Source organism: Thermobia domestica, chromosome 13 (assembly GCF_964235325.1).
Source record: "Thermobia domestica chromosome 13, izTheDome1.hap1.1, whole genome shotgun sequence".
Lineage (NCBI taxonomy): Eukaryota > Metazoa > Arthropoda > Insecta > Zygentoma > Lepismatidae > Thermobia > Thermobia domestica.
This window is the reverse complement of record NC_137466.1, coordinates 175,192,738-175,217,602: the sequence shown is the minus strand read 5'-3', so window position 1 is coordinate 175,217,602 and position 24,865 is coordinate 175,192,738. Positions and strand designations below refer to the sequence as shown.

The window sequence follows — 24,865 nt, the reverse complement described above, 5'->3', positions numbered from 1 at the left end:
CATGTTCCTCAACTGTAAATAAACTGTTTCTTTCTCTGAACATATACTGTACATTGCATGTACAGGTTTCTTGTATGTGCATGAAGCCTGTAAATGTATGTTCTCTGCGTCTATACAGACACATTAACTGGATAAGTCCAGGCACTGTACAGGTGAAAAGTCGTGTTCCATTTTCAGGCACATGTTTGACATTAACTGTACAGGTGCCTGTTTTCTTTCGTATGGGGTATCATTAAAAATAGCAGTGTTTGTTCATGTAAGGTACAAACATGACTAAGATTATAGATCCCTTAAAAATTTCGGCATTAATAAATGTTTAGACGTGCTAAAAGTTCAAGTTACTAGAACATTTAAAAGCACTGATTTTAAGAAAGTATTTTTCCTATTTTCTTTATATAATACATTCTGAACAATCTGCGTATGGTGATTTCCTCGCTTAAAATTGGAAAATCCAGACCAAATTCGGCCTATCTGCAGGTTAAATTATTGATACAGAAATCTGAATAGGAAGGAGAATTACACACACATTTACAACTGATCAATGCAACCCAACGAGATATTTCTTCTACTTGGTAACAATGCATTTCTGAATGTACGAAGGAAACTTATTAATATCACACTTACCTGATGCAAAGCGGACTAATCCATCATCATATATGTAGATTCTTAATGGATTAATACTTGTGACAAACACGTATAGACGGAGATCAAATTTGCTTCCATTAATGAGGTAAGGTTCAGCAATGTACTTCTGGACAATCAAAGGCCTCTTTTTCGGGATCTGGGCCCATTTGTGGATCACTTTGATCCCAGTTCCTCTTGCAGATGCAGGCTGGAAAATAGCAGCAGTGTCATCACTAAACTGATCACTGGCTGTTGTAAACATTAATTTCAAAAGAAAAACTACGGTAAGAAATGAAAAGTAAGGATTCGGTAATAGTAAGTAAAATTATGCTGAAGATGTTCCCAGAGGAAAGAAATACTTAAAGTAACAAACAAGAAGGCACAAGATACCTCACTTTTCTTGTGAATGTGTATCCTATAGATGCTATATGTAGATAACATTACCACTTGTTCAACGGTATTCTAAGAGGGCCAGTGCTCCTGAATCCAGAAAGTTTACTACGTTAATGATATAGCTTATCAACAAGAAATGGATTAAAAAAGAAAGCTAATAACCAATTTACACCGGTACTTAAAAGCCTAATTATGCCCTGCTTGCAGAACTGTTTCATGTTTGAAAAGAACTTGCAGGCTAAAATTAAATATTCTATTGATTACGCTAATACGAGTATAAACTTACAGGTTTGATTATCCATCTCTCCTTCCCACATGTTCTTTCCCATGCTTGACGCAGAAGTTTTATGTCTTGAGGCAGTATGTACGTATGTGGAATGAAGCCAAATCTGTAATTTAATTTAAGATTATAAAAAGACTATTAAGCTCACATACAGAGCTAAATTATTATCTTTAAAATCTAAAGAAAAACGAAAACTCTTCTGGTATTATCATTCCAAAAGAATAAGGGTACTAACCAGTTTAACTTTCCCATCTTCTTCAACCGAAGAATATTACAATTTCTCTACGTAGTTACTGTATTTGGAAAATAATACAGGGTGTTTTAAAATGAATATCGGGGTTTTAAGACTTTGTAGTATTTATTACAATTATAAACAATACATCAAATGAGAAGAGCAACTTTTTTTTTTAAAGTTTTACGTCCCACGGTTATGCTGGTTAGGCTAAAGGAGACGGTGATTATGAGAAATCAATGAAATGGTGGAATGAAGAAAGTGGGAGGAAACGGGAGAACCCGAGAAAAAACACGAGCACAGTGTTTGTCCACCACAAAGTCCACACGGCGTAAGCTGGGATCGAACCAGGGACCCCAAGCACCGGAGATTAACGCTCTACCACTGAGCCACCGCGTCCTCAGCAACTCGATTTTGTACGCACGCATGCACATGTACTATTTCCTCTGTCTCCGTTAGAAAGCCCTAGTAGCAAAGATAGCGACTAGTGAGCAGAAAGATTTTTGTGGTTTAAATTTTGCAAAGACTGAATCTGTAGTAACAGTGCAACCGTCTGTGTGGAGAATTTTAAGAAGATGCTTACAAGTACGTTCTTATCGTTTGACGCTTACAAGTACGTTCTTATCGTTTGCAGTTGCTACAAGCTCTAAAGCCTACATACTACGTGCCATCTTCGCAAATGAAATGTTGCTGCATAACGATGAAGGTTTTCTGGATTGTGTAGCTTTCAGTGCTGAATTGACACTTCACGTAAGTGGCGATGAACACGCACGATTTTCGCGTCTGGTGGTCAGTAAATCCCCACGAGATGGTACAGTTGCAACAACACTCTCTACATTGAATGTGTTTGTGCCATGTCCCGTCGGAAAGTTCATGGGCCTTTCTCGCCTATCAACTCGATGTGTGGCATGTGACGAATGGTTGTAGCAAAAACTAAATTGCTCTTTCAACTGAGGTGGTATTTATAATTGTACGTTAAATGCAACAAATACTAGAAAGGCTTAAAACCCTAACATTCTGTACTTAATGAAAGTTTTGTTATTTCTATATTCGCCATACTTAAAGAATACATTTTCTAATACATTACGACACCATAAGCTTAAGACGACGAATTGGCCGAAATACTTGTTAAACACCTAGTTGGTGTATTACGTAGTATTTTGTTATTTGTAGAAAACTACGCCGAGAAATTTTGTATTATTTGAACTCTTGACAGTTTTGAAGAACTGGTGATGGAAGTGACGAGCACCTTTAATTAAACTGCTCGACTTTGGCACAAGTTTTTGTATGTTTCTATCAATTACTTAATTGCAATCTTTACCAATAATTAGCTTTAGGATCAGAGGCCGCAAAATTTTTAATCGAGTTTTCGTATTTTCTACGGAATAAGCACATCATACTGACTTGAGTGATAGTTCGGGTTTGGCTACATTATATGTAGTTCTCCAGACATAAGGCGTACAAGAAAATTTCTGATTAAAATATATTGGATCTTCTGATTCAAAAAAAAGCGTATATGATATAGAAGTTCTATTGCACTTACTCTTTCTTTCCGAATTTCGTCATCAGCCTATAAAGATTCTTCCATAGTCTGTCTTTTCTACCTATTTGGAATGTTCCTGGGAAGTGATTGATTTTTTGGAAATCCTTGATTCCCTTAAAATTGACTGATTTCATGTGTTTACCCCATGTCCCAGCCCATTCGTTTGATTCTGTAAAAAAGAAGAAAAATACAATTTATATATGTACATACAGATATCATTAAACTCTGATTGTCTTAATCATGCCTGTATGTACATTCATGTCCAAAATTATTGTCGCATGTCTATAAATATGTTGTTCTACGAATATAATTTGATAATTAATTCACCCGGTATTTCTTATAATGTTAGTATGTGAATAGTCGGTAAAGACATGTATGTGGCAAATTTCATGTCAAAAGAACAATAAAACGAAAACAAAACTTTCTGCTCCATTTAGCAACATTTTGTTTTACTCATTCTAATTTTCGTATTTATAATTCTTTTCCTATGACATTTAGCACAAATATACATTTCCCGATTATACACATAGTATCAGTATTAAAAGTGCCCTGCAACATTATCATCAAATTATATTCTTACAAGAAGACAGTTATACATATGCGACAATCATTTTGGACATGAGTGTACATAATATCAATGACACGAAAAAATACACACTGATTGGTGACCAAATTGTTACACAGTTAAGAAACACCAACCAACAAGATTCTTGATGTTATATACTTGTACGCAAAATTTAAAGCTTTCTAATCTAATCACAATTAATTCATTTCATTTCATAAAATTTCATATTATACAGGGTGGCCCAGTGCCAGCGGTTGGACGTTAAAAGTTGGGGAGGGGGAAGCATGATCTTAATATTTGTATATCAGTGTTAGTTTTCCTGGTTGCTTGTAACACTGACGAAAAGTTGTATAACTATTAGGATACCCTTTTTCAGTTAAAATACCATAGATCCTGTTTCATATTTTATTAAGTAAATTGACAAGAGCAACTCAAGTAGTTACTAGCCCTCTGTAGTCTTAAACAACGAAGGTGTAAGAAGAGATTTGATTCCTTGATCTTGAACATTTTAAAATTCTGTCTCGAAAATTGTGTGATCAGATTAGGGGCTTATTTTATAACAAATGTCCAAAACAAATAAATAGAAAGGATAATATTAATAATGAATAATGAGGCTTGTTTTGCAGAAGTTATATTGAAATTGGGAGTTAATGAACTTTTAATTAATTTTAAATTGCATTGATGCTATTTACTCTTGAAAGACCGTGAGTACTACAAGCATATGCTACGACGTTGAAAGAAATACTTTTGAAGCTTACCGAAACATGTTCGTTCCCATTAGGTACAGTTTTCACTTTCTTGGAATACGTCAAAACTCAACAATACTTAGTCACTCTATATTCCAGTTATACAAAATAATCCTAAAATCTAGAATTATGTTGAATTCACTAAATTTAACTGTATATAAAAATGTATATTACACTGAACTCGTATATTACACTGAAAAAAAGTAGAAGTTGTTTCTTATTATTCTCTTTCTTACTGAGCTCCTTCGTGGCTAAGTGGTTAGCGTGCATGCCTTTGACGTGAAACACTCGGATCCGATTCCCGGTGGGAGCTCATGTGGTTCGGACTGCACGTTAATCATTAGGTCCATGTCTCATATAGCCTAGCTGCTGAATGGGATGTTAAACTCAAAAAAATCAAATCAAAATATTCCTTACTATTAGAAAGAAGAAAAGGCATTTTAGGAACTGTCGATTTTTGTGCAATTAAAGAATAATTTGTAAAGGACTTCTTTTTTTCCGAAATGTTATTTCAATTAGTTCCAAAGCGGCCGACTAACATATCGAGCCCTCGTAAGAAGAAATGAAAGTACGCTTGAATTGTGGCGCTCCAATAGGTTAATTTTTGGGCCATTTTTCGCGGTAATTAAAACGCAATTCCTGTAGCTTTCTTAACTCCATGGGAAGACAACCCATACGTACTCACGGAACAGCAAATATTTTATGGCACCATTCTTATTCTATGAACCAATAATACATACAAAACTTAGTATTTTCAAATGAAACTATATACATTAATGAGTCACTTCAAAAAAGTGGGGCAGGGGCAACTGCCCCCTTTGCCCCTCCCCACTAATCGCCACCCATGGGATGGCCCATAAGTAGGTATGCAGTCCCGTACTGACCGGTTCATTGCATTTTATATAATTTACGTATTGTTATCCATACAAGCAATGACTTACAGTTTCTTTATTATTTGTTTTTAATTTCTTTTCACTCTCACCTTAAGCTTGGAACAAACAGAAGCAAATGAACTAATTATCTTAATAAACTAAAATGTCATACTTTATAGGACTGTATCCCTACTTTTGGGCTACCCTGTACACTTTAATTTCTTCCTAACTCGAGCTTCTTCGTGGCTAAATGGTTAACGTACGCGCCTTTGGCGCGGGAGACCCGAGTTCGATTCCCGGTGGGGTTCATGTGATTCGGATTTCACACTGATCAGTAGGTCAACGTCTCATATAACCTTGCTACTGAAAGGGACGCTAAACTCAAATCAAATCTTTCTAACTCGACTGGTTAAATTCGTTTATCGAGAGACTATCTATCCATCCATAAAATCGACTTTATACAACCACTTCAAGATTTCTTCATAGAAACAGTTAGAAATAGAAATACAACTCTTATAATGATTTTAACCATTAGAGGCGAAAGCCACTCAGAGCTTAACAATGTTAAAAGAATTTAAGAAATAATGTACAAGGTAGCGGGAGAATAGCTTAAAACCATTGTGCCCTCTGTACTCTTATTAGAAAGAGTAATTGAAATTGAAATCAATGGTAAAGTTTGTAAAAATAAAAAGGGTAAAGATACAAGATATCCTCAAAGGATTTTACCGTATAATATTGAGATTTTATAGATTCCATCAGATATTACGATTTGACGGGAGAGGGGGCGGTAATCTTGACGAAAGAAGGTAGCTTTCATCACGTAGCAGTAATGACTTTAATAAATTAAATATTAAATTAATACTGTACATGTTGAGCATAAAAACGTGAATAACAGAAGCAACCAACACCGACTATCTGTTTCACATCTGAAGAGTATGATGATGTTAAAATTATTACCACAAATATGTATGTACTTTTATATGTAAATATTTGAGACTAATGTGTTTCGTTCAGAGAGCGATTTGGTGAGGCGGGGCGAAGTACTTCCTATAAAATTTATGCAGATAGCTCTTATCAGGCTCCCCCTGAATTTAATCCGTGGTCCTGACTATAAATACAATGTTAAGAATCACACTCAACAGCTTATCATAGGACGCCATTTACAGAAGTTCAAGAATGTCAAAAATCTTAACCAGTGACAATGTGAACTACTTTTGAATGAATATTTAAAGCGATAGTATAAAAATTCGATATATATAAATGGAATATGGACAGTACTTCTAATTTTCGCAATCATATTTTTGACGTTTTGTAATTCTTTCATTTTTCCCTATACCCCTCCCCAATTATGTAACAGTTACAAGAGTACAAAAATCATAAAGATATTTATACTTACTTCTAACTAATCTGAACCCTGAGTTCATTAGTGTTCGTCTTACTACAAGAGGAGTTATTGAGCTTAACTTCCATTTTAGATGTTTCTGAATTTCAGGAGTTACTTGGATAGGTTCTGAAAAGAAAAAAAAAAAAAAAAAATACATTATAAACGGGATGGCAATCTTAATCATAAAATACCATCACTACAATACAAATAATAATAATATACTGTTCAATCGTACAGTGAAAACTGATGAATACAGAATCTAAAGCACTCCTCACAGAAGAACGAAAATACCCACTCTAATTTATACAGGGTGTTAAATAAATGTATCAATATTTTGTGAACAGATTCCTTACATCAAAATAAGAAAAAGTTCATATGGACCTGTGCTCAAAAGTGGACAGTTTCGGAGTTGTAAGGTGCCGAAAACTTGAAATAAGTGACTTTAAAAGTTTCTAGTTCCACTACTATGGGACAGGGTTGGCTGTTTTTTTTTTTTTTTTTAAAAAAAAGTTTAAACCAAAAAAAAAAAAGAAAAAAAGAAAAAAAGGAAAATGCTTTAAATCGTATGAACTTTATGGTGACGTTTCCACATAACATACGATCTGCATACTAAATTTGCAATTGGATACCTCAGTTTTATCATACATATTATGATACGTTGATCATAAACTTTTAGGCCTACATGCCAAGCAATAGCGAGACTTTAGCGTTACTGCTTTGCATTGACACAGGATTTTCTCAATGTCTAAGGTGGGAGTTTCCCGATTTATATATAATTCTGTATAATGGTTTCACTTGTGCAAATGTGTATCTTTTTGTCCTTCTGAAATGACTCTTGACAATTATCTTAACAATTATGTCAAGATCAGTACAACATATTTTTATCAGGAGTCCTTCGTGAGTGAGTCGGCAGACTCATCGCATTTGTGGCCAATAGCCCCGGTTTTGAGTCCAAATGAAGAATAATTTCCCTCGAATGTAAGCTGAGAAGCGGTTTGGATTCCGCTTTACACTTATGTGACTCCTTCCAGCACAACCTCGTTGCTGCATAATAACACCAAGGCGAAATAAACTTGTTTCTATCCATATGTAATGTAAATACATAGATCAAATTATTTAAACCAAAAAAAACTCGTTTAAACCAAAAAAATCGGGTTTAAACAAAAAAAACTTTTTTTTTTTTGGTTTTTTCAATAAAAACCATGGTTTTTGCCAACCCTGCTATGGGACCTATCGTAGGCGGGTCAGGACATCATTGAGGAACTGGTATGTGAACTATCCAAATATACATCTTTCAAAACCTCCAGTACTTGCACGATCATTTTTAGATAGGCTGTTTGGGAGTACTTGATTACTCTCCACCTCTCTCTCTAAAAATTAGTGTGCAAGTACTGGAGCATTCTTAAACGGATATTTGGATAGTTCACATACCTATTTCTCAGTGATGTCTTGACTCGATTGTAACATAACTTAATAATTAATTGAATATTTGCATCTCGTACATTTCTAAATTTCGTAACTGGGTTAGAAAAACAACAGTATCGATTATTAAAAGAAAAAAATATGCTAGTTACTGAATAAAGAGCAATATATATGTTAGCAGTATATGTATTGAAAAAAAAATCCTTAGCGCAACGGTATCATTCTAGATTATCCAGGAACATGCAGCAGTGACACTTCCAATGACGACTATAAGATTATAGAGAATATGATATAAACAAATTAAATTGATTTTTGGAAAATTAATTTTATTTGTTGTTAACTGGATTACTGAAGTCACAATTGTTGAAACTGGAGCATCATATAACATGACAATTGAGATTCATTATTTATTTGATGTCCTGTATACATATTGTAAATCATTGTAAATTAACTTGCAATATTTTGTAACGAGGTAGTTCATGACATTTAAATTTAGGTACAAAAAACTAATATTGTTTTATTATCCTCTTTTTAATCTCCTTATTAATTTGTTGACAATTTATAGGGAATACATAACTACACTACTTACTCTGGATGTTCTTTGACTTCCTAGCATATGAATTATACTCTATGCTTGGTCCCTTATGAAAAGTTTTTTTTCTTACAACATGTGTTCTATGTGCGTAATGGCATTATTAACAAAGTTCCTAGTGACAGGGTTGAAACGTAAATTCAACATTGTTGTTATTCTTTTACGGATTATACAATGACCTAGTCATTGTTCCAAGTACATATCTTTATCTGACGACGGGGTTAATCATATTCCCTTCTTAATGAGGATTACATCTCACTATTATCAATACTACATAGTTCATTTCCTTATGCAAGTTTATCCAATAATTATAGTATTGGACTCAGCCACAAAATTCAGCATAGTACAGACCAATAACAACATAATAATACTTAACCTAATCTAACGTTACCTACCCTAATCTAACTAACTTAATCCTATAATTGATATATTCATTAGTGTTGATAACAATAGGGACATTAACTATGCATATATTTAAGGACCAAAGCATAGGCATCATCCAGATTGAGTACAGGGTAGCAAATGAGATATTCTTATTTGTTTATTCCCGTATTCATTTAACTGATTGTTTTATGATTATTAGCTTCCAGCTAATTACAACTGCCTAAGATTGTTTTTTATTAATTGCTTAAACGCTATCAGTCTTCAGTAGCTAATTCATATCGAAATAGCGTGGATAAATAGTTCATTTTAACCCAAATATTTACATAATCCAAAAGAAGTCATATTCCACGTCTGGTTAACTATAAATTTCAATAATAAAGATGGATCCAACATTTGAAGCAAAACAAGTTAGGACACGCCCCCCTCATAGCTTGTCTGTGTTTGTGTGACAGGACGAAGACAAATTACTTACTCATAATAATGCATTATAACTTCAACGTAACCAGAACGGATATACTGACAGTCACTTATAAAAAAACATTTAATTAAGTTCATTTGGGGAATAATAATCGATCAGGTGAAGCAGGATTTATTATAATGTCTCCTTTATTATGTTCGAATTTAGATAATAACTTATTTGGAATGTCAATCTCATTACCTGTGCTCTCCTTACTAGGTACGTCTAAAATGCAGTATATATTTTCTGCAACTACTTTTTATCACTTTATAGTTCTATTGTAGCTTCTTCTGCTACAAAATTTTAATTAATTTTGTTGACACTTAATTGCAAGATCCTAGCTTCTTCAAATCTTCACATCGTAACATCCCGTAAATCATCGTGCCCTCTCGGGAGCAGACTAATGTTTACATCTATAAACAAATTTTAGAGTACTTTAATCCCATTAATTTTAATACTTAAATTCTTTTCTCATTAAAAGAAAACTACTCTCTATATTCATTTAAAATGTAATAAAAATTTATTATGCCCGTTATTTCTTAGAATTGTTGCTTTACTGCCATGCATGACTAAATTTTTACATATTAAACAGATCGGATTTAGGCCTAATACGTAATGTTTGTTTACATCCGTCACATTTAATTGTCATCATATTATACAAAATTCTATATTGTTCTACTTCGGTTTTTAAACACAAGAAAAGGCTATATCCCTCCTAAATTTTAATGTTGTTAATAATTACTGGTGTTTATATCAAAATATTCGCTTATTTAAATGAATTTTTATTACGCATTACTATTCACAATCGAGATAACAATATAAGCCTACTCAAAACGAACATATTGTAAACATGTACCCTTGTACATAAATATCGTATTTAAACGAATAATGTTTAAAAGTAAACAAGCAAAAATTAACAATAATATATGCATTTAATAACAATGAGTGGAATGTTACGATTCGTGGAAAGCACGATCGTAACACGATTACGATAAGTCCCACAGTAGTGGAGCTTTTAAACTTCACTTGTTTCATGTTATTGGCACCCTATGACTCTGAAACTACCCACTTTTGAGCACAGATTTATATGGATTTTTTCATATTTTGATGTGAGGGTTCTGTTCCCAAAATATCATGACAAATTTATGCATCACCCTGTATAAGATATATAATACTATCACTCTTCTTGTTTTCTGAACTATTATTCGAAACCGTTAAAACTATGGCTTCCTCGTGGTTAAATGCTAAGCGTTCTCTGCTTATGTGAGAAAACCCTATTTTTTAATTCTAGCATGACCTCATATGATTCGGATCCCACTGTTAAGTTACCAAACTTTTCGTCTCACATTGTAGCCTCTCGGTTGAGACAGAAAGCTTAATTATAAACAACCAATTAAATCAGTTCAAATTAGTTCAAACATGAAGTAATTACCTTCTGCATCATGCATACTAAAGCTTATATATGGAGGTACGTATGAAAATAAACTAGCCCTGAGAGAAGGAGGTGATTTAATATCGATTTTCTGCTGTTGTTCTTTCTCAGTTTCTTTCTTATTTTTGACTGTCTCATCTTTGGCCACTTCTTTTTCGCCAGCTGCAAAGAAAATAAAAGAAAATAATTAAGAACTGAGAAAATAGATTACTGCACGAAAATGAATATTCAAAACAAGATCAATTAGCATTAATTCAAATAACGTTATAATTATACTCATCTATACAATTCCATGAAATTATCTATTTCCCTAAGATATGGTGAAATTCATTCATGGAGCAGAATAGATTAATATAATCATCAATACGTCTCTGTCTATTCTGTTATTACAAATCGTTAAAAAACACGAAAGTTATCTTCATTACCTTCAGGCAGCAATTCAAGTAGTTATCAACCATAATCTAAAACATTTTGCCACTTAGCTCGGGGTCGGCTTTACGGTTCACTGACCTCCGTATTTCTCTATCTAGTATCATATTCGTTGAGACATCACATTGCGCCATATCTTCCTTCACACAATCAAACCCCTGCTTCTTTGGTCAGACTCGCGCTCGCGCTCATTTCTCATCCAGTTCTATAGCATTCACTGTGTGAGCAACACATGCATCCCAAGTTCTTCTTACATGTCCAAACCACCTACCTGCAGTTTTTCTACTACTGGTTTCACTTTTACCGTTCCTCGAATCACTTGATTCTTAATTTTGCCCTTTCGCGTCACTCCACACATCCACAGCAACATTTTAAGCTCAGCAGGATGTAACTTGTTCTTCTCCCTTCTTTGAAGCCCAACATTCCGCTCCGTATATGGCACGTCACACTACTGTTCTGTAAACTTTCCCCTTCGGCGTATTGGTACCCTATGGTCTTACGAGACTCCTGCCGCTTCTCTCCATTTTGTCAACCGCTGCTAATTCTGCCGTTTACGTCTTCCTCTATTCCTGCATTTTCTTGTAGTGTTGATCCCAAATATTTGAATTTTTCATTAACACTTCTTAAAGTCGTATTCTTGTATTTCAGATTTTCATTCTCGCTGAATGAGCAATGTAGATATTCTGTCTTGGTTTTATTAATTCTAGGCTCTTAAGGCCTACTAAACATTATAGAATAGATCCTAGGAAATCTCAACATGTATGGCATCAGATCACATGTCATTTCCTATGTTCTGAACGATCCTATTAGATTTCTCTTGTTTAGAGCACGCTCTATTTCGAAGAAAGAAAAAAAAAATTCGATTTAAGCGACATCAGGTGAGAGAAAGTATACTTTGTTTAGAGGTGTGCAATTAAACAATTGAAAAACATGGGCACAGTTATCCTGGTGCTATACTATTTTAGATCTTGCAAATTTATGGAAGAAATGTGTAATATAATTTTGAAAGAATATTTCACAAGAAATCCAAATGTGTGGGTGCTGCACCTATGAGAGTAATATTTCCTGAGAAATGAATGTTGAACTCCTCCAGCATGTAATCAGGGCAGACAGGAAAAATCTTCAGTATATGGACGAAAAGGGTAGGATTTCCTACGAGATATGTCGTAACGTTTTTCCGAAGATAAATCCTAAGATATTTCTTAGGATTTATCTCAGTGTGTAAAAGGCCTTGCTCTCACTCACCAGCATAATGTCATCCACAAATAGCATATCCCAAGGCGCTAACTCTTAAGATATCCTTTGTAAGCTCATCCTTCACACCTGCAAAAAGATATGGACTACGACCAGATCTCTCATGAAGTTCCACTTTAATTATAAACTCATCTGTTATTCCATACGCGCTCTTCACTCCTCTCCTACATCCATAACACATATCTTGAAGTTTCTCTTCGATGCCCACCAAATTAGATCCCGTGGTACTGTATCGTATGTTTCCTCCTGTATGTCGATGAAGTCTATATATAAGTCCTTCTTGTACTTTTCCACTAGTACCGTAAGTGTGAATATTGTAAATGATGTTAACCAAACCAAATTAGTTTTCTGTTATTTTGATACCATCCCATTAATCTTACTTCTATAATTCTCTCCCAAACATCATTGCATGAATCATGGGTTTTATTTCCTTATAATTGTCACTTTTTTTCATCGTTGTTTTTAAACACCAGTACAATATAGCAGCTGTTCCATTGTTTTGGCATATTTCCAATATCCTATTAAAAAGTCGAGTGAACCATTGCTCTCCTTTCTTACATAAACTTTTCCACACTTTAAAGGGATATTACTCGCTCCTGAGGCTTTACCACTTTTCATCGCATTGTCCACCTCTACTATAGTCACAGAACAAACGAGTCCTTGTCCTTGATCCGTGGATAGATTTTCACACGCTTCCTTCGGGTTTTCATTAAATAGTTTAGAAATATTCCTTTCACCACTTCTTTATCTTTTCCTCACTTGTCAAAGTTTCCATTACTTTTATCCTTAATGCAGCAAACATGCGGAAACTTTTTTTTTCCGCTTCTTTTACCTTCGAAAGCTTGTACATAATTTTCTCTCTTTTGTTTCTAATTATTATGAACTCATAGTAAGTCTTGCCCTTTGCTAAAGTAACTGCCTTCTTGGCGTTTTTCTTAGCTTCCTTGTAATCCGTCAGGGCTTGTTATTTCCCGTGTTCTGCTAGTTTCTGTATCATTTTTTCCTCTCCTTCGCAGCTGCTTGACTACTTCATTCCACTACCACGTTTCAATATTAACGAGGAGTCTTCCTACTGTTTCCCAAAAACTTTTTTCTGCTTCCTTGAGTGCTGTTGATACTCTGGTCCATTCCCCTTCCATTTGGATAATCCTCTTTGATATATTACCAAATTGGGGAACCTTTATTTACTGTGTGATAGGCACGCCTTAAGCAGAATGGTCCCTGCTTGCCCTCTTAACGAGCTGTTAACCAATTGGCACACTGGTTATGCATTACCGGTGAGTTACGTGTTACCAGAGAAATACCATTGAACTAATGATAAACCTAGATGAGTCCAGTCTCTCTCTCTCTCCTTTTATTTTGGCTTGGCTATTAGTGTATCTAAAGATAAAATGCTTTGCTATAGAAACTTAACTTCTTTTCAAAAAACTCTCAATAGCTATAGTTTCACATCGCATGTAATATATCAAATATTGGTAAGTATACCTACCTTTTTCGAGAGCTTGCTTCTGTTCTTTTAAATTGTCACTTAATGAAATAAATCCCAATGTCTCGCCCACAGCAGATGGTGTAGCTGATTTAGTTGATTCTGTTGATACTGTCGTAAAACTGCTTAAAGCTGATAGATCATCTTCAATAAAAGAAAGAAAAAAGTCAAGGCACAGAAAATATTGAAAATATCTCTACTTCTTAAAAAAAATGTAAAGGAAATGACAAACGTAAACCGTAAAAAAGTAGTCTATATTTGTAACCATTCACAGCACAAGGGATAAAAAATACGCGAATTTATTAGCAGTGATAATTATGGTGATAATACGTTATGTAATAAAGGTAGAATGAAATGAGGGTGAAGATTACTAAACAAACCAGAGAAGCAAATTTTGGAATAAAAATTCGTATCATCAATTATGTGCAAATTATCATTGCTTATCATTAATTAACGTAAAACACATTTGTTGCACTAATTTTACGACAGCAGTGTTGTCAGGGGCCACGATTGTCAAAAAAACACCCATTTCACGGACTTGCATTAAATAGCCTTTTTATATGGCAACACTGCATCAACCTTGTCACTTTTTCGCACCAATGGATAAATGTTGAGGCATTCTGTACATATACACAGGAATTCACCCACAGGAAATCAGTTTCCTGCAACTGAATATTGATTTTCTTCATTTTGTACATTTTTTAATTTTACACTTACGCTAATTTCTTTCGTTACTACACAAAAACATTACAAGTTCCACCATTGGTTATGATCTCGAAAGAACATGCTTACATGCAGGTCTTTATCATTCTTAGATCAAAAGATATACGCAATTAAACTTTAGGTTGCGCGGCTTTACGGACACACTGTATATACTCAAATAGCAGAATTAAAATACCCTATCTTTCTATATATCGAAGATTTAAGGTTTTTATTTCAAGCCAAAATATTGAGTTCTCCCTACCCATGCCATTTTTTTAAAATCCTTAACACTATAGAATAAACAGCTTGAAGACCAACCTTGCCAACAAACTCAAAATGTACTTTATCAAATTATTATATATGTTTAAAATATATTAAACATCGAATTCTCGCTTGGTAAGGAAACAAAGAATCCACGATATTCTTATTTCTCTAAGTATTTGGTTCTCATACATCCTATCCGCACAAAAGATCTTTCCTTACTTAAGTTCTGACAATGCTGACAGGTATTAGCGAAAAATCAACGTTTAATATCAGTTTTAAAGGAGCATGGGTTATAGAAACTTCTTTGTATATTTACCCTGTATGTTTGTCTATTTATATATATATATATATATATATATATATATATATATATATATATGTGTGTGTGTGTGTGTGTGTGCGTCCGTCCGTCCGTCCGTCTGGAGACAAAAAAATCACAACTAGTACTAGATGGATCAATCTTGAGCAGAATGTAGAGCAGCGAGCAGCGTTTCCCAACCGGTGTGCCGCGAATAGGTCGCTGGTGTGCCGTGAGGAAATCGAAACAAAATTGTTAATTCTATAGGAATCAAATTGCAAGACATAGGGAAAATGTATATTTGTATTTCACATTACTATGAATCTTCAAAAGTTTCATACTGTGTTACTTTTCTGTACATTTTTAATGTTGAGAAAAGTATTTGTTATCGTTGTCATAACCATTATTGCTTCACTGTTGTTGCAGTTTATTTCTTTACTTGAAATTTTAAAATATTTATTCATTTAATCCTTTTGACAAAGCAAACATGAGTAAAAATTACCTACATTTGTGTTTTAAAAGTGCAAGAGGTTTGTTTATTCGTTTGTTATTTAGTGATCTTCCTTTTTAGTGAAAGGTTGGATACAGTTTTCGAAAGAGAAAGTGGATTTTTAAAAAACCCGAGTCCTATATTTCAGTGCAATTGTTTACTATTTTTAAATTAGAATGAACAATAAGCATAATGATTTACCACAAACGAAAACCAGTCATCGAGCTTCCTTCTCTGTGAGATCAGTAGGCCGAATCACAGACAAAAATATCACGGTATTTCATATATACAAATAATAATAATAATAATATCTATATATATGAATGTGCCGCGAGAATTCAAGTTACACCTGTAGTGTGCCGCAAGTTGAAAAAGGTTGGGAAACGCTGATGTAGAGGGTCAAAATTTAATTACTGAGTTTATTAATGGAGGTGATATTCAAACCGGAACCGGTAGATATCAATCATGACCGATTTTAACGTTAATCACTATAGAAGTAATAGTGAGCAGGAAGTAAACAGACAAACTTACCTTCTCCACTCTCGTCTGCAAATTCGTACTGACTCTCTTTACCAAACTCTCTATCATCATCTTCACTATTACAACTCAAGACAGGAACAATCCTATTAAGTAATAACATTTTATTAGCATATTACACAACATAACACTTATTTTTGCAGTACGAATTATTTACATAATTTATTAAACACAAAAAATAATCATGAAACAAATGTTCTTTGATGAGATACTTCTTTAGCTTATGCATATGTAGGATATATATATATATATATATATATACAATCAAAGTATTACAAATTATATAAATTTATCATACCCAAAGACAGTCTAAAAAGTACTGAGCCTTTTGCGCACGAAGTGACGTTAGCATCTCAAAGCTCACGATATGACCCGTAGCAGGTCAGGCCCAACATCATTTGCAATCTGAAGCTAGTAGATGTGCTAAGAGTGATGGAATTTTTATAATCAGACATAAGGTATTGCGTAGTGAAAACAAATGAACTCTCCACAAAACTGCCCTACAGTTTATAATTTCTATAAAAGCGCAAATGGTGTTTATGGACAAGTACGTTATTAAATGCAAGAGCCAAAAAAATGGTTCAGTCGTTCCCGTTCTGGAAATTTTGATGCCTGAGAGGATCATCAGAGTAGGTGAGCTATCACAGGAAAAGTTAATGATACTCTGGCAAAGTCAGGCAAGCATGTGAAAAGTCATGACATCGCCAATGACGTAAAATATGCATCAGTAAACATTGTTACACAACTTGGAGAAAGCTGGCTATAAAAAACAAGATCGACGTACTCAAAAACATTTGAAGCGCTTGGAGGATAAAGGTGTTATGTTACATTTTTTGAAACGTTGCATTCTGGCGGTTCATGCGGTATATGCTAATCATGCTACGTAACACACTATTTAGTGAGTCCTCGTCTCGGTACAGATATTTTGAAAGGATGAAGACGGTATGTTAACGGACAAAATTGTGAAAGTCAATTTTCCCGTCATATTCAATTTGTTACATAACACCTTTATCCTCCAAGCGCTTCATTTACTCGACCGACCTTTTATCTGTGAATTTCTACTTATATGTAACAAACTTGAGCCATTTCTAAAGTGACTGATCACGAGTGATGAAAAGCGAAAAACCCACATCAACAATATGCGAAAAACATGTGATCGAAGCGAGAAGAAACTACAGTTTGAGGCAAAGCCTACACTGACGCCTAGGAAGATTACTCTGTGCATTAGTGGGTTTGAAAGAGCATCGTACATCACGAGCTGCTGCCACCGAGCAGAACGGTAGACCATTCGGAAAAGTGATCCTCCGTGCAATGAAGAACTTTCGAAAAACGAAGAAGAAAAAATTGGTGGCCTCGACAGTTTCGTTTTCATGACACAATTCAACGTGTTACAAACGTCATTCAATGAAGTCCAAACAGGTCTACCTGTCGATTGACCCAGGAAGTGAATGTTCCAGTAGCAGCGTCCGTAAGATTGTGAAATAAGACTTCTACCTGTATCCCTATAAAGATACAGGTAACACAGCAATTGCTCCCACCAAAAAGGCTTAGTGGAAAAATCTGTGTAAAATACTTTTGCATACGTACAAAGAGGATGAAACATTTCTTCAGCACCTAATCTCGTCAGATAAAGCTCATTTTTCACTTATCTGATTACGTTAATGAACAAAACTAGATTTTGGGTTCGAGAAAACCCTCACAATGCGCACGAGAAACCTTGACATAGCATTACACTTATAGTTGGGTGTGCCATGACTAATGCATATGTTATCGGTCCGTATTTTTTCGAGGACAGACACGGTTCTTCCGTTACCGTTAACAGTTAACGTTGGAATCACACGCTTAATTACGTTTTTCATTCCTGACTCAGAACAACTTGGTTTGTCAGAAATGTGGATGCAACAGGACGGCGCTACCTGTCACACAGCACGACAGCCTATGGAAACTCTCCGCAAACACTTCCCAGAGCGCTGGTGACATAAATTGGCCAACAAGATCACCAGATCTATTACAAGCAAACTACTTCTTTGGGGTTACTTGAAGGGAAGAGTATACGTCAACAACAAACTACGAACAACTGATGCACTAAAGGAAGAAATCAGAAAGGAAACTGCAGCCATTCCCATTAATACACTCCACTGCGCCATTCTGCAGCTTAAAGAAAGCTTAAGAATGTTCTCGTTGTAATGATGACCACCTAAAAGATGTGATTTTTCGAAACAATGTAATGTGCAGAACTCCTGTATGTCACACATGTATTCAACACTATTTGCATTAAAACTCACTATTGCAACTCCAAATATTAGTTTTTCAAATGTGTCCCAACATTATGGAACACACTGTATTTAGAACCCTTGACAACTGCATTTTAGCTCGCAGATCCCTGACTTTCTGGATCTGAGTAATAATTCTAAAATTGGGTGAAATTAGGGTAAGCGAGATAATCAGCAGTATTCCTGAGCGTCACCATACCGAGTTAAGCAGACTAAATAGATATCATCGATCTAGTACTAACTGGAATGGAGACCTATGATACAAATAAACTATTCTTATGAAATTTTACTTAAACACTACCAAATCCTTAATATTAAGACCCAATCTTATAACTGAATGGATTATTCATTATTCAATACTCGTTTCTGTCACTTTCACTATAAACTATATAATATATCTGTGGTACAATGTTACCACGGTAATGGTCAACTTACCTTCCACGGTAGTGAGAAGTAATTCTGTCGTCTTTTATACTCTGATTATAGGATTCCAATTTCTGAAAATATCTCGAATCATCACAGGCACTAATAGACTTCCGAAGGAACGACGGATGCTAGAAATTAAGACACACAATTAAGAGATAAAAGCAAAATCAACACAAAACAATTAAAAAATGTATAACTAAATATAGAGCCAACCTTATAAACAAATAAAGTAATTTGACAAGTTTGAAGACGCCACCTATTTCTCCTATATATGAAGGAAAAAATATTGCATGTGATTGTACTAATAGATTGCCTACTTGGGCAATACTTTTCACCACATACACTTAAGAAAAAAAATGTTGACGAGAAAGGTTTAGCGAAAATACTGTTAACTTTACGTTTTACTATTCATACTTTACAAATACCACAAGCTTGAAAGATACAGTTTAAAACTCATCTGCAAAATACTATCCTGCATTTCGTTTAATAAGATATACAACCCATCAATTGAAGATCATTTAAAAAAAAGGGGGATATTATACCTTCTATAGTGGCATTTCTAGCAATGGGTAACCAATATTTTTAACTTTGCGTTGGAAGTTGTTTACTGTTAAAGAAAATAAAAACAAATCAAATTTTACTTTAACGTCCCACGGTTATATACTTACAATAAGGGAGACAGATGATTAAAGTGAATGATTGTATAATTCAATTTTTGTACTCCCGCAACGGGATCACATGTGCTGTTAAAGATATATCTAATTCCAGCAGCTTGTACAATTACAAGAAGATGAACAAATGTAAACCTACCTCTGTACCTCAAAGTCTTGGCTAATTTCAATATGCTACTACGAGATCTTAGTTACAACTTTTTAATTTTTTTTTTTTAATTGCGTCGTTGGAAACTCATGCCTCACACCTTATATGTACTTTCTTTAAAAAATAGTTCCTAACAAGAGTTTTTATTTTTAAGTTTTTGACTTTTTTTTGTAGCAAAATGTGAAACAAATTGAAATTTGTATCGCAATTTGTACGTTTTGTAACGCATTCTCGGCAGCCAAGAAAAAACATTATTTTCATACACTGAAATAGTAAACATTTTCTATGCATAACAAACAAGTATGATAATGAAAAGCAAAGGAAAAAGTTTTAACTTTGACATTCTACAGATTGTTTAAGCTGGTAGCTATTTTCAAACATGTCCATACAGTTTTTTTTTTTTTTTTTTTTTAATTAAGCTTTGAATTCGTAATGACTTGAAGAAACGGGTAATTTAAATTATGTACAACGAGGTCAACTTCATTTTTTACGACAAAACAAAATAACATATTTCACACAAGGTCCAGTTTCTAATTGTAGCCAACTGCTACTCGAATCCAATTCGTTTTCCATATTTTAAACATTTTAAACCGAACATTATATTAACTTCAATGTAAAATAAGCGAGCATAGAAAGAGATATAGCCTATATTTCTAGTTCAATACTATGGAACAAGTATGAAAAAATAAGGGAAGGAAAAAATACTGTTAAGGTCCCGTATTTTAGTTAGTAATCTAGTTTTGGAAAAGTAAGCTCCGAGTCTTGGAGAGTCAACTGAGACATTTTCTTTACAGACAGAATAAAATGTCGAAGAGGATGTGATCTCTGCCGTCAGTTCTATGGTCTGTTTCCAATAATTTGGTTTGTTGTCAAAAGTAGATTGTGTTCTTGAGAGCCAACAGATGCCTAGAGGTAAAGGTCGGGTTTTCAGCAACACTAATCACTGAACTTTAACTGAATGTAAGATCGAAAGAGAACTATTCTGTCGTAAATGAAAGATGATAAACTGTTTTCTGTTGTATGCGATACAAAATTGCATCATCGCATTTTTTTTTTTAAGCAAACTGCGATAGATTCCGCTTAAATAAAACGCTGTTCCCAAGAAGATATTTCCTAAAACACTTGATTGCATTACTAATTGTCACTGTAATTTAGCACTAGTCCCTAGCCTAGTGTGAAAGAACGTGGTGGTCCTAATTAAAGGAACAGTTCGACTTAGAAATGCATTTTTTACAAATTATTTCCATTTGTAAAGTTCAAAATTCTAAAAGGAATAGTGTTTGTTTGATCGCGATACGTTAAGTTGTTAGCGAGCAACAAAGTAAAAAAGATTTTGCGATGACGTCATACGTGGGCAAGCTGCGAGGGCTGGTTTCCACACACAGTGCCAAGCATTTCCTTTGTGAGTGGTGTGGTGGCACATTCTAAAGTGCGATTTCCTTTTCCAGAACTGATTGCAAAGACTTAGAAATGTCATCTGCATGTAGAAAATAGTAATATCTGATGGTGGCTACACAAAAGTTTTTATAATATCATGAAACGTGGTTCTTCCTACAAGTGGTTTACAAAATGAACTACAAGTTTTGAAACCAATACCGTTTAAATAGATGACGGACGAGATTGCTACAACACCTAAGTACTTTTTCTTTAATCATGGTTCGATAAGTACCATTTCTTTAATCATGGTTCGATTCCTAAACATAAATATGTTCATTTTCATGTTTTGCTGCAATTTTTAATGATGACCCTGTAATTTTGTGCTTCAAGGTGTGTACACGAGCGTGGCGTATGCGTCAAAAATAAAATAATATCTTTCAAGTTTGCCAGAATACGACAAATACTCTACCGGTTAAATTTATTTTATTCGCATTGCTCTCTGCGGAACAACTCTCGTCACCCGTTTCATCAGCATTGTCACTTGATACAGAAAAATTAAACGATGAATCAATGTTCTGAGGAACACTGTCATCGTCACTGATTCCTTCTACAAGCCAGTATATTTCACTTCCCAATTCACATTGTATAACAATTGTATTTACATTTATTTCTAAAACAGTACCTTTAGAATCATGAGTGATACCGTCGCTATTAACCTCTAATGCCCCGTCTTGACTACAACCGTCAATTGCGTTTTGTACGATTTTTTACGTAAGGTAACTGGACATACATCGGCGCTTATTCAATGGCTCGGATTCTAAACCTTTCAATAATATACTTGGAACAGTATTCTTTCTCCGTTCGCGGGTAAATGATTCTCCTGGCATTAGCTTTTCTCTCAGTAAACATGACTGCTCGAAGTCAGAATCTTCATGATGTTTGGAAAAAACACGAGTGTTTTTATTTGGCACAAAATTTTTCCTATTGATTTTCTTGAGCCCTAATTTATATCGATTTGGTGATTTCTCACGACATGGAAACGTCAAAAAGGATACTTTATGCCCTTGGCTTTAACCGCACGAGAATTGCAACCGAAAACACAGCACGTGTTCTCTACTTCGCACCAGCGTTTCTTACAGAAAAAGTGTTCCCAGGGGCATACTTAGTATTTTCACTAAGGGGCACATATTTTCACACGGTACTATTCTATTTATTATTATATTATAGACGTATTATTTTGGTATCCTCCGGGGGGCACACTCAAAGCTCCGGGAGACAGTGTCTCACCCAAAAACATGTATGCAAGAAACATTGCTTCGCACAACACTACGTAATCACTGCTCTCTCTATTTTTTATACTAATGTTGTAGCGAAAACAACTAACAAAAATGTCCCTCAAGAATTCAACACAAAGCAAGTCTAATAACGAATCCAAAACAATCTATTTAAAATCCACTGCACTAGGTTTATCAGCTGCGCACAAGTGAGTGGTTGCTGACTCACATTGAAGTCCTTGCTAGCCCACATGTGACGTCAGCGTTTGCGAAAACAAACGCCTATAGAAGCTGAACGAGACGGCCTATCAAGATATTAAAAAATACGGGTCTCTTATTTTTTAAAACTCTTTCTACTGCACCAACTTGTTTTTTAACTTGAACTGCTCCTTTAATGATTACTGTTAGAAATTCACAACTTGATCTTTAACTGGATGTTACTTATTACAGTTGATTTTACACTCTAAATTCACTTTTATAATGGGTGAAAACACCATAACCCACTAGACAAGATTAATTATTTTGAAAAATATAAATATATATATATATATATATATATATATATATATATATATATATATATATATATATATATATATATGTTGTAACGGGTGAAAACAATGAATTGTATTAAACACACTGATTATTTTGAATTAGCCAGTGGACTAATATTTAAAATATCAATGACAGTTAATACGTGCTAATTAATAATGTGATCAAGTTTTTCAAGGAATGCTTTGTGATGTCTGTATTTTTTAGGAAAGCACACCAGCCACATATAAAGATGTGAGGCAAGAATTTCCAGTTTGTACCAACAACAACAAAAAAAAAAAAATGTTGGTGACTAACACCTCCGAATAGACTGAAATTATACAATGAATGTATAAAATCTCAAGGTAGGTCGGATTACGTTTCTTATGAACACGTACCCTCAGCTTCAATCAGTCAATATAATAATAAAAATAATTCAAATCCTCGGCTTTTTTTTTTTTAATTGATTGTGAGTTTAACGTCCCGTTCAGCAGCGAGGCTATGAGACGTGGACCTACTGATTAACGTGAAATCCGAACTACATGAGCTCCCACCGGCAATAGAACCCGGGTCTTCTACGCCATAGGTGCGTACGCTAACCGCTTAGCCACGAAGGAGCTCTCGTCGGTTTTTTGTTCACGAAAAGCTATAATCGGGCAAACGATTTTCAGTTGAATCCTGTATTCCCATTAGCTACTATCGCTGTTTGTTGTTTTTTTGGCTTTCTAGATTTGAGTTTCATACTTTTTATTTAAAGCATTTACCCAATTGGTTGAAGATGCTAGGTCAATAGTAAAAGTTCTGTGGCCCAACCGGCACAAACACGGAGACATGCAAATTACAAGAAAGCGTGCTACTACTAAATTTTGTACGAGGACTGCTGGCGAAAGTTTTTGCAAACTATTACTTACTTACAGTGGCACTAGTGTCCCGCTATTATAAAATTCGAGGCAGACCTTTCTATGTTGATTTGTTTTTAAAGATTTTTTTTTTTTAAACAACAGTTGACCTAGCTTTCTGTGTGATATGAAATTTCTCGTGAATAATTTCAGGCAATCATTGTTTATGATTTCAAATGTAGTTAACACCGAAACTTCGATCGACTTCATCTGGCTTTTGGGAATGAAGCACTATTCAATAGACTATAAATTTGTATTCCGAAGTCCAGCGTAGTTACATATTTCTCCACGATTAACTTCGTGAAGGTCATTCATCCACGTCTGCTGTTGCCACTAATGCTGATGTTATGATGAAATGACAGAGATCGGTGTGTAACATACCATGAGATCCAAGTGTCTTTGCACATTGACACTTAAATAAAATTGCATGAACGTATGGAAATTTTCAAGCAGTTGGATTTCATACAACTCAACTGAAACTCGAAACACATGCTCGTGTTAACTGGTATAATGAAATGCTCAAAAAATTCAATCCCGGTTAGTCAAATGTGGTGTACTACACGTTATAGGGGATGAAACTTGGGATTTATTCCTACGATCTCGAAACTAAACAGCAATCTACTGTTTGGGTATTTCAAAGTAAGTCAAAACAAACAAAACTGTTTGTTGAAGGTCTGCTACCACGCAAATGATTGCTTGTTTCTTCAGTAACATCGAATAGGGCTGCCATAGCTTTAGAAGGACTGTAAATACTGAGTTACAGACAATTTGTTAGAGGTCATCAATGAATTGTAAAAATCTTCACCACCACAACGCCAGTTCCCACTCATCACAGCAAAAAGTTTTCTTTTTCAGTAAAAATGTCGAATTAATGACA

The 24,865-nt window shown here is 34.6% G+C and overlaps 1 protein-coding gene across 4 annotated transcripts in view; it reads right to left on the bottom strand.

Annotated features, from left to right (window-relative positions):
* LOC145668774 (uncharacterized) overlaps positions 1 to 24,865 on the bottom strand; it is a 121,424-nt gene that overhangs the window by 76,593 nt on the left and 19,966 nt on the right. For all 4 annotated transcript variants that reach the window (XM_081736934.1, XM_081736936.1, XM_081736937.1 and 1 more), the window contains exons 3-10: positions 19,098 to 19,216; positions 16,384 to 16,475; positions 14,102 to 14,242; positions 10,930 to 11,091; positions 6,655 to 6,768; positions 3,076 to 3,244; positions 1,304 to 1,406; positions 625 to 832 (exon numbers count right to left, since the gene is read on the bottom strand). In XM_081736934.1, the coding sequence (XP_081593060.1) occupies positions 625 to 832; positions 1,304 to 1,406; positions 3,076 to 3,244; positions 6,655 to 6,768; positions 10,930 to 11,091; positions 14,102 to 14,242; positions 16,384 to 16,475; positions 19,098 to 19,216 (1,108 nt within the window). The remainder of the gene's footprint in view (positions 1 to 624; positions 833 to 1,303; positions 1,407 to 3,075; positions 3,245 to 6,654; positions 6,769 to 10,929; positions 11,092 to 14,101; positions 14,243 to 16,383; positions 16,476 to 19,097; positions 19,217 to 24,865) is intronic.